General features: G+C 38.7%; 1 protein-coding gene across 1 annotated transcript; it reads left to right on the forward strand.

Annotated features, from left to right (window-relative positions):
- Nucleotides 1-6242: 6242 nt before the first annotated feature.
- Nucleotides 6243-9775, forward strand: LOC103642494 (uncharacterized). Its single transcript, XM_023301176.1, has 5 exons — nt 6243-6341; nt 7339-7488; nt 7573-7785; nt 8826-8918; nt 9625-9775. Exons 1-5 carry the CDS (start codon nt 6243-6245, stop codon nt 9700-9702), a joined length of 633 nt encoding a protein of 210 aa, XP_023156944.1. The 3' UTR covers nt 9703-9775.
- Nucleotides 9776-10608: the final 833 nt, after the last annotated feature.

The following is a 10608-nucleotide window of genomic DNA, read 5'->3' on the forward strand; positions in this document are numbered from 1 at the left end:
CAGGCGACAAAGGTATTTTACTTGGAAGACACCAAATATCGTGGAGACTGGCGAGTTGTTCAAAAATTCTCACATAGGCATTTGTGGAATGTGGCTGAAATTTCAAGCGATGAAATATCAAAGGGTGTGGAGCTGTCATACCAAGACGATGAGTGTGTTGATTTTCATATTCAAGATTGTGATGTCAATATGGACAATGATGCGTTGGTTGGTGAAAATTCTTTTACTGTTCATGCAAGTATAGTTCAAGACCTTCAGAGACAAAGGGAAGATGAACCGGAAGATTTATTTGAAGACGAAGAAGACGAAACATTTCTGCAATATGCTAGTGATAATAATGAAGAAAGAACAATCCATAATGGCGAAGATGATGATAGCGACGATGAGTAGCTTGGCGAAGAATCAGCACAGATTCCAACAAAACAATCTGGTTGCTACTGCTACTAAGTGGTCACTAACATTATCTAAGATTCATGAGCCTTTGATCTTGAAAGCTAATTTTTCACCTTGCTAAAATACTTAGACTTATGGAGTAGTGCATTTCTTGCTGATTAATGATGATGCTCATAGAAAAAATAAGCATCATTATGTAAGGCCAGAAGATTGCTTTCAGATTAGGCCATTTGTTTCTATATTTTTTTACCATTTCCTAAGAGACCAATAATGTCCATGTTACCTTTCCTAATCAAATAAACATTTTATAGAGGTATACACAATAACGCTAACAGTTACGCTAATACTATGAAGATACTTGTACCCAAGGATCGAAAGACTCAGATTGACTTACTAATTTTCCATCATGATTCAGAGGCTTGAATGGACCACCAATGGCTGTAGTGCCAACTGATTGTCCACGCTTCACATCTCCATTTTGTCATACTGCAATGGTGTCAAAACAAAAATACAAGTAAGTGCACGATATCTTAGTTTAGCTGATCGTTTCATGGTCAAAAGGATTGAGGTTGTCGAACTACAAAGTATCTAGCTCGTTTAGCTACCTTGAGAGGACATGGCAGTTGCTGAAAATAGGCCTGCAACCAGTGAACACAATTTCAAGCTTAAGAAACATGAGCTTAACTATCACTAAACACTAATGCAAAAACAACATATACCTGCTGGCAATACTAGAAAAGATCAATTAGGTGACCATGCCAACCTCCGGAAGAAAGATGGTAGTGACTCATCATGAATGTGCACCAACAGTAGCACTTCCACCAATACCCCGCCGCCTCCTCCACGGACGCTCCGCCTTCGAACGGAGAAGAAGAAGCGCTCCAAGAACCCAGCTCCGAACGGAGACGCACCCGGCCCAGTAACCCGCAGCGCGCGACCAGAAGGGTAAGCGGAGGTCCTTCGTGGTGGACGCCAAGGACGGGGGAGAGATGCCGAGTACCTGAGGCAGCGCGTGACCAGGAGAAGGCAGGCTAGCAGAGGGCGCTCGCGAGAAAAGCGCGCGGAGATGGAACATGGCACGGTCTCTCATCGCGCCTCGCTCGCGGCACCTCGCCGGATCCGAGTGCTCACCTCACCGCCGGGGATTTTGAGGGGGACGGAAGGGCTTCTCGCTTCTTCGTGGATGTGAGTGGCGATTGAGCGGCACGTGCACGCGACAGTGGATTTGGGGAACAACTCGGATCGGTCCAGTGAAGAAAACCTTATTCTCGTTGACGCGTGGGCCACCCACGGACAGCGGGCTGTTTACCGCGTCTGCTCTCCGAAAGCTATCATCTCGCGCCACTTTTTTTAAGAAGAAAAACTAATGTGCTCAAACCATATTTAAACCGTATTGAAACCTTATTTGGTTTTTTCGATTGGAAAGGCATTTAAACCATAGAAATTAATAAATAATCCGATAAGGGAGATCTTCAGCGGAAGTAAGTTTGTAGCGGTTAGAAGAACAGATGGTACACTTTTCAAGCAAAAAACAAGCAAAGGTATGAAATATGGCTCAAACCGTGAAGTACTACTCCAATGCTATGGATCTTAGTGAGAGATGTGACCGCCTGTGAACAATCTACAAACCAACTTTTTGTATAATCCTCTGATTTTTTTTATCGCAAGCAACTAGAACCAAGTTAAGACTCCATGCCAAGTTTCACTATTTTTTGACCACCTTTGGTATTTATTTGATTTTTTCGGATTGGAAAGGCATTTAGACCATAGAAATCAATAAATAATCTGAAATGGGAGATCTTCAGCGGAAGTAAGTTTGTAGCGGTTAGAAGAATAGATGGTACACTTTTCAAGCAAAAAACAAACAAAGGTATGAAATATGGCTCAAACCATGAAGTACTACTCCAATGCTATGGATCTTAGTGAGAGATGTGACCGCTTGTGAACAATCTACAAACTAACTTTTGTATAATCCTCTGAATTTTTTATCGCAAGCAACTAGAACCAAGTTAAGACTCCATGCCAAGTTTCACTATTTTTTGACCACCTTTGGTATTTATTTGATTTTTTTGGATTGGAAAGGCATTTAGACCATAGAAATCAATAAATAATCCGAAATGGGAGATCTTCAGCGGAAGTAAGTTTGTAGCAGTTAGAAGAACAGATGGTACACTTTTCAAGCAAAAAACAAACAAAGGTATGAAATATGGCTCAAACCGTGAAGTACCACTCCAATGATATGGATCTTAGTGAGAGATGTGACCGCTTGTGAACAATCTACAAACTAACTTTTGTATAATCCTCTGAATTTTTTATCGCAAGCAACTAGAACCAAGTTAAGACTCCATTCCAAGTTTCACTATTTTTTGACCACCTTTGGTATTTATTTGATTTTTTCGGATTGGAAAGGCATTTAGACCATAGAAATCAATAAATAATCCGAAATGGGAGATCTTCAGCGGAAGTAAGTTTGTAGCGGTTAGAAGAACAGATGGTACACTTTTCAAGCAAAAAACAAACAAAGGTATGAAATATGGCTCAAACCGTGAAGTACTACTCCAATGCTATGAATCTTAGTGAGAGATGTGACCGCTTGTGAACAATCTACAAACTAACTTTTGTATAATCCTCTGAATTTTTTATCGCAAGCAACTAGAACCAAGTTAAGACTCCATGCCAAGTTTCACTATTTTTTGACCACCTTTGGTATTTATTTGATTTTTTAGATTGGAAAGGCATTTAGACCATAGAAATCAATAAATAATCCAAAATGGGAGATCTTCAGCGGAAGTAAGTTTGTAGCGGTTAGAAGAACAGATGGTACAAGCAAAAAACAAACAAAGGTATGAAATATGGCTCAAACCGTGAAGTACTACTCCAATGCTATGAATCTTAGTGAGAGATGTGACCGCATGTGAACAATCTACAAACTAACTTTTGTATAATCCTCTGAATTTTTTATCGCAAGCAACTAGAACCAAGTTAAGACTCCATGCCAAGTTTCACTATTTTTTGACCACCTTTGGTATTTATTTGATTTTTTTCGGATTGGAAAGGCATTTAGACCATAGAAATCAATAAATAATCCGAAATGGGAGATCTTCAGCGGAAGTAAGTTTGTAGCGGTTAGAAGAACATATGGTACACTTTTCAAGCAAAAAACAAACAAAGGTATGAAATATGGCTCAAACCGTGAAGTACTACTCCAATGCTATGAATCTTAGTGAGAGATGTGACCGCTTGTGAACAATCTACAAGCTAACTTTTGTATAATCCTCTGAATTTTTTATCGCAAGCAACTAGGCCCAAATTATGACTCCATACCAAGTTTCACTATTTTTAACCATGTTTGGTATTTATTTAATTTTTTGGCTTCGAAAGCCGTTTAAACCATAGAAATAGAGTTGTTTCCATACAAATAGAGTTGTTTCCCATACATCAATGAATATCTCACTTATTGCAATGGTAATTACAACATCTCACGCTCCAAGAGCTCCCAGGTTCGAATCCCGGCTGCAGCGACGAACTCATTTTTTTGATTAATTACAGAACCTTTTTTGCGTTTTTAATCGCTGAACCCGCACGTCCGGACCCCACATCCCACGAGCAGCATCTTTTCTTATCCCCTGCAACTTCCCATACTGCGCACCGACCTCACCTTACGGCGGCGGCGGCGGCGGGAGGGACTTCACCTGCACGGGCGGCTTCACGGCTTCCGCGTCCTTCAGCCAATCCGAAGACACCATGCCTCCAGGGAGGAAGGGAATACGAAGCACAAGGCAACCCTCACCAGGTAAATTTCAATCGCTCTCAGATTCGATAGGCCATAGAGGAAGCTCGCTGATTCTCTTCTCCACCTGAGCTATGTCAATCCAAGTCCAAGGGAGCACGAAGATGAGCTCCTCCTCCAGATGTGACTCATTGCTGGGTCACACTCACACCTCTTTCCTCTGCACCCTGCTGCAATATTGCTTTGATGCTTGATTTATATTATATAAGTATATAGTATGTGGTATGTATCCCTAAATATATGTCCTGGTATGTACAAAATGATTATATAGACTAGACCAACCAAGGTTGATTAGTTGGCCTGGTCGTTGACTGATCGCGATTAGTCGCCCAGTAACATGGCGATTAGTGATAACTAGCCGATTAATAACCTTGCTACCATGTATATTTGAGTCAGTAAGATTCATGTAAATACAGCTTGGCACCAGAAACAAAAGTGACAATGGATATGCCCCCTTGTTAATAAAGAGATACAAAGACAAAAGGTAAAGGTAAACTCATTATGCAATAGTGTAATACATAGCGAAATCACCTGCGCTTCAGCTTCTTGACGCATTCTGTCGTACCTTTGGGCGAGGTGGTGAGCATCCTCCAAAGGAGCTCCCATAACCATAGCCCTCAGAGGTTCTGCAACCTGATGTCAGTTCGCTTCACTTAAAACAATCTTTGTACGAGTTTGATTGTTAGAAAAATGTACGAAGTATGAAAGAATATTATGGCACTTACGGGTAAAATTTGGACTCTCATTAAACATAAGAACAAGAAATTAAGAAAAGGTCCTAAAACTGACACTATCAATCCTCTTCAGTATTTAACCGTTGACTGGCAGTTTCAATCCACTACAAGTATTTAACCGTTGCAAGTTCTAGATACATGGTATTTAATTAGAAGAAATCACCCTAACATATATTACTATCCTATCAGTACATCACAAATTAGGAATTGTTCCAAGTGTAATGTGGAAAACATATATGGCTCATATTCCATAATCCAGTGCATTCATACATCACTGATATAAAGGCAACAATGACTAATACCTGTGTGCCAAGGGCTTTCAGCAGGTTACCCCTTTCCTTTTCCATCATGGATCGTGCCTTAGCAAAACTTAACACCGCCTTCAACAGTGTGCTTCCACTGCTACAAGTGTTCTCGGTGTCGTACTTCTTGCCATCCTCACATAAATTGTTCCCTGAACAACACAAAGCACATTACAAACTTCAAATTGTCAGAGGACTGCAAAAACTGAAATTGAGTCCGAGATTGGTACCCACGACTGACCAATGAGCAGGGCCTATTCAGTTTGTTCCTTTTATATAGTAAGTAGTAATAAGTATGAATTGTAATTTTTCAGTCGATAGTTCTGAGGCTTGTACAGACCGTAAATATTGAGTCCGAGAAATCTCACTACGTTCAGTGTGCTGAGGCTTGTACAGACTGTAATTTTTTCAGTCGAATGAATATGAGTAAGAGTCTTTGTTGGATCAATTGGTAGTTATTTGCTGGGGCTTAGTCCAAATTACATGAGTTTTGCAAGCTAGTTTTCTAAACAATTAGTTGAAAGTTTTGGCTAAAAACTTAGCCCAGTTGTGGCAGATACACTCCAACTAATGTTCTTAAGTGCATCACTTGAAGATTTTTTACCTAGTTCAAATGTGGTTTCTTTGTTCAGCATTTTTTACCACTAGCAGCCAGTTTTTATAAATGTCTCATATATCAAAGATTAGTTGTTGCCTTGCCACTAGTAATAATAACATACCAAAGAAATTTCTCTACTGTGTACAATACTAATACATTATCTAGTGATTATTCCATCCATTTTCAAATTGGGATTTCATTCCTTCTTTTCTAATGTTTTTAGTGTTTTCTTTTTTTGCTACTGTGCTCTTGTGGGTCAGTACATGCATTTGTCTTCTATTATTTTTTAGAGTGATTTATTATTTATCATATCATGTCATTAATGTACAGAAATCACTTCTACTGAGTATGAGAAACAAAGGGCAGCAAATGTGATGAGGAACAATCAGATGTTCCAACGGCTTGGGATTAATCAGTTACGCACAATGATGACTGCTACAAGAGTAAAGAGCAAATATGATGGTCCAGAGGAATCAGGGTCTTTGTTTGACGGCGAGGATAGTGAAGGCTCTGATCCAGAGGAGGTAAGCAAGTTTCTAATTCATCTATTTGTTTCCTCATGTTATATATCATTACACTTGCATTTGCAAACAAATTGATATGCACATGATTATTGTGTTATACCTACAGGATTCCCATGTTGCACAAGGTGTACGTAGCCACAACCCAACTCATGTTGCTGACAAACCTACACAACAAACACGAGGTTCTAAAAGGGTTGTGGCCCCTGATGTTCATGGACAACAGATTAGATTCACTAGGCAAAGGAGTGCTGCCATAAATCAACAATCCTCCCTAAGCCTAACTACTACTACACAAGCTGGTTCAAGAGCCACCACAAACCAAGAATCCACCCAAAACTTGGCTGCTGCAACACAATTTACTTCAAGTGTTGCCACTGAGCAAGATTACACCGCAGGCCTGACTACTGCTGCACAACCTAGTTCTCCCACACAAACTGAGGTCAATGACCACAATAGAGATGAAGGCAAGTGATTATTTGTTATTCAATGCATTTATTAATGTATCAAATAATCTAAAATTTCTCAAATAAATTAATCTGTCATTCTCATGATCTGTAGTAGCTATATATAATATTGATAAAAAGCCTGAGCACAAAGATCTTCGTGTAACAGAGTGCATGTGTAGGTAACAAATCCTCTATATACAGATTTCAGTTATAGAATGCATGTGTAGGTAACAGATGCAACTAGTACTTGATTTTTGATTATTGGGCTGTTAAACATAGAACAAGGCTAGAGCAATGAAGTTGCATATTTGTCTAGATATTACTGTATGTTCTGCTCTGTCTAGGGAAAATGCTCACATGCACCAGAACCCATATGATATGTGCCATTCTCTAGATTGTTTCTGCTAGTTTGAAAATTTAATATCTTTTTGCCTTTTATGATGCTAATCACCAGAATTGGTACCAAGGCAAAGAAGTAGGGGAAAAAACAACTTGAATCCTTGAGCAGAGGGTTAGGCACTAAGATTCCAATCCAAATCTCTAATGGGAAGCGAAGGTCAGAGCCACCTATTCAGGCTGCAAAGTTTGCATCGGAGGGTGGGATCATACTGAGGCAACACATTCCAATATTTCCGCACTGGAAGGAGTACAAGAAGCAAGAGAACGAGGGTAAAATTACAGACTACATTGGGAAGCTTGATGTAAGTCATTTTCCCCTCACTTGTTCAGTTACAGTTCATTGCCCTTTTCAATTGAGTATCATAGAGTCACCACTTCTTGGCTAGGGTCAATTCACCATGGATGTTGAGAGTAATGCAGTAAAAGATGCATGTGTTGATATGTTAAAGGGTGGACAGCGCCAAATGAGGTATAGGCTGAAAAAAAAGTACTTCACTGGAGTTCCTGCAAATCAAGTGAGGACTACATCACCTGTTTCATGTATGACTGATGATCAATGGAGAGAGTTGGTACAAATGTGGTCTAGCCAAAACCACAAGGTATTTGCGATCAAGCTCCACTTATCCCTCTATATAAATAATATTTTTATTTATGAAGTGTTTGGAATGCAACTTTTCTTTTTCTTGGGAAAATTGTTCTTTGTTAGTATTATTTGAGAACCTAGTGGTTGATTCCACCTCCAATAGTTCAGTAACCGTTTATGTGTGGCCTGTATTGATCATTATCAGAGCCTCTTGCATGTTACCTCATTTAGGACATGAGAACACTAGTTTGCTACAAATTGAGCAGTTTCCTATTGGCTACAAAAACACCTTGTACATCACAGTGATATTTTTTTGGCCAACATAATTTAATTGAGTATTATGGGTGTAGGACTAATCTGCCCTTCCCTCTCCCTCCTCGCTCTCTTCTCTAACACGGTCATGGCCAAGTTTTGCTTGCTGTTGGTAAAGTGCTGCTTGCCGTTCCATCAAATGAAGGTGTTGCTTGCTGTCATGCTGTAAGAAATGAAGCAGCAATAATTCTGATGCTAGCAGCAAGCAACATGATTTCTAAAAATTATGATTAGCAACAATAGCAAGCAGCAACTAGTTCATTTTCAATAGCAAGCAGTTCACTTTCAAGCACACCAAAAATTGTTTTCTGATCAGCAAGCAGCAACCAGTTCAGTTTCAACAGCAAATGGTTCAACAACTGTTTCAGTTTAACCAGTTTTCTGTCTTACTCGCTGCAAGAACAGCAAGCAAGCAACCATTTTAGTTTCAACCAGTATTCTAAATTTCTGAATTTTCCATGTGATATATGAGTTGACAGACTTATTATTTACCTTCACTCAATATTAATGTAACCCAAGACAAAATTATTGAAGTGTCTTATATGCTTTTCAATGTCCATATTATCCTCTAAAAGTAGTCTGTTTTTGTTCTATATTTATGATGAAAAGATACCTCCTACAATTATGAAAATATGTTGCAAGCTGCACTCGTTTTATGACTAAAGTTGATTGTATATTCATAAACATAATCTATTAATTTATTATCGCTATTTTGTCTACCTTACAATTGTATTTTACATACAGAATAATTGTGTGAAGAACAAACTTAATCGTGAGAAGGTGCAATTTCCACAGTGCACAGGATTTCAATCATATGTTGCAAAAGCTTATGTAGTGGTAAGAAACTAATTATGTTATGCTTGGAGGAACTTGTTGCTTCTCACAATCTTGGTTATTGTATGAATGGCTACTGCTACCAACACAATCGCTTCATTATCTCTAATATTTGAGTCACATCTTTTGTTTGTTAGTGTATACACTAATTCCTGGTTGTCTATTTTTTCAACAATATTTTTTTGTGTATTTACAGTAGTGTAGCTGCATCTAATTGAGTGGCTTTTTGCTAGCAGTAGTGTGTATTTATAGCATTGTTCCTAGTTCCTGGTTCCTGTTTGTTAGCGTATACACCTGAATGAAGCACATAATCATGTTCATGGCATTGTCCACTGTTGTGTGCCAATTGTCTTCCAACATGTTCACTTGTTATTGTTTTGGAAGCAATTGCATCCTGCTGCTGCATTGTAGTAACATCAGGCCAACAACAGTTGCACTATAGCAACTTTAGGCGAACAACACTTGATGTATTAGTTGTTGATAGCTGATGTATAATTTTGCATAGCAGCTGATGTATTAGTAGCTAAGAATTCAGACCTGATAGTTTTATTAGTAGCTGATGTATACTTTTGCTATCATTTAATTACTCATGAGAAAACCTTGCTATAATTAGCTTATGTTTTGATCTCCATGCTGATCAAATTGTTGCATTGAAATTAATTTATGTTTTGATCTCCATGCTGATCAAATTTATTTGACTTCATTTCAGAGACAAGAAAAATATAAAGATGTCGAACCTAGTGCAATTGATCTTTTCAAGGAGATGCATTGCAGCAAGAAAAAATGATTTAGTGAAGTTGTTCAGAAAGCCATAGTAAGTACATGTTTTTCTCTTTGTTACTACATTCCAATTTGTATTACACTATATTAAGTTTTAATACTTATGCTAGGGTGATATGGAAGCAATGGTGGCAACACCAGCTGAAGATGGACAGCTTGCAAAGTCTGCAACAGAAGTTGTTTCCAATGTGTTGCCGGGTTCAAGTAAATTTCTTCACAATGCTGGCCTTTTGCCCTCCTCCAAGAGAAGCAACACAGGGACTGTTTCAGCAAGAATGCAAGAGCTTCAGTCTCAATTGGACAATGAGAGGCGAGAAAAAGATGGACTTCGAGAAGATATGGATACCTTAAAAGCCAAGTCACAAGCATCTGAGGCAACCATTGCTAATCAATCAACTGAGATTGCAGATTTAAAGAAGTCCTTAGCAGAAAATAGCATCCTACTTCGACAGATATTAAGTATTAGTCGTGATCAGGTGAATCCTTAAGCATGCTTGCTAAGATGCTGGTGTCAACCATCCTGAAGACACATCTCACAAAACTGTGGACCTCTTTTTATCCTTATGTTTGCTATATGGAACTGCAACTTACAGTCTATTATATGTGTTCACTTGCTATAGAGTTTTAGTACTTGTCTGGTTAAAGAATTATGAACCATGTTCTTTTGTGTGTTGGACATATTATGCTTGAAATATATGGATGTTGGAAACAGTTGTGACTTTGGATGATTGTGAAATATATGCATTATGTTTTGGATGATTGTAGGCATCAATGTATTTAGTGATGAACCAAAATATCACAATATGATTGCCACGTCACCTGCCATGTCATCAACCATACAAGTGTTTTGTGACAATAAATTTCATCATAATTTATTTTACACATCATCTGCCACGTCATCCATTTTATGATG

Source organism: Zea mays, chromosome 10 (genome assembly GCF_902167145.1).
Source record: "Zea mays cultivar B73 chromosome 10, Zm-B73-REFERENCE-NAM-5.0, whole genome shotgun sequence".
Classification (NCBI taxonomy): Eukaryota; Viridiplantae; Streptophyta; class Magnoliopsida; order Poales; family Poaceae; genus Zea; species Zea mays.

Excerpts from the sequence above, each read along its gene's own strand:
- LOC103642494 (XM_023301176.1), top strand. The coding sequence starts at position 6,243 with ATGATGACTGCTACAAGAGTAAAGAGCAAATATGATGGTCCAGAGGAA. Across the intron at positions 6,342-7,338 it reads AAGGCTCTGATCCAGAGGAG|CGAAGGTCAGAGCCACCTAT; the intron begins GTAAGCAAGTTT and ends TCTAATGGGAAG. Across the intron at positions 8,919-9,624 it reads TTGCAAAAGCTTATGTAGTG|AGACAAGAAAAATATAAAGA; the intron begins GTAAGAAACTAA and ends ACTTCATTTCAG.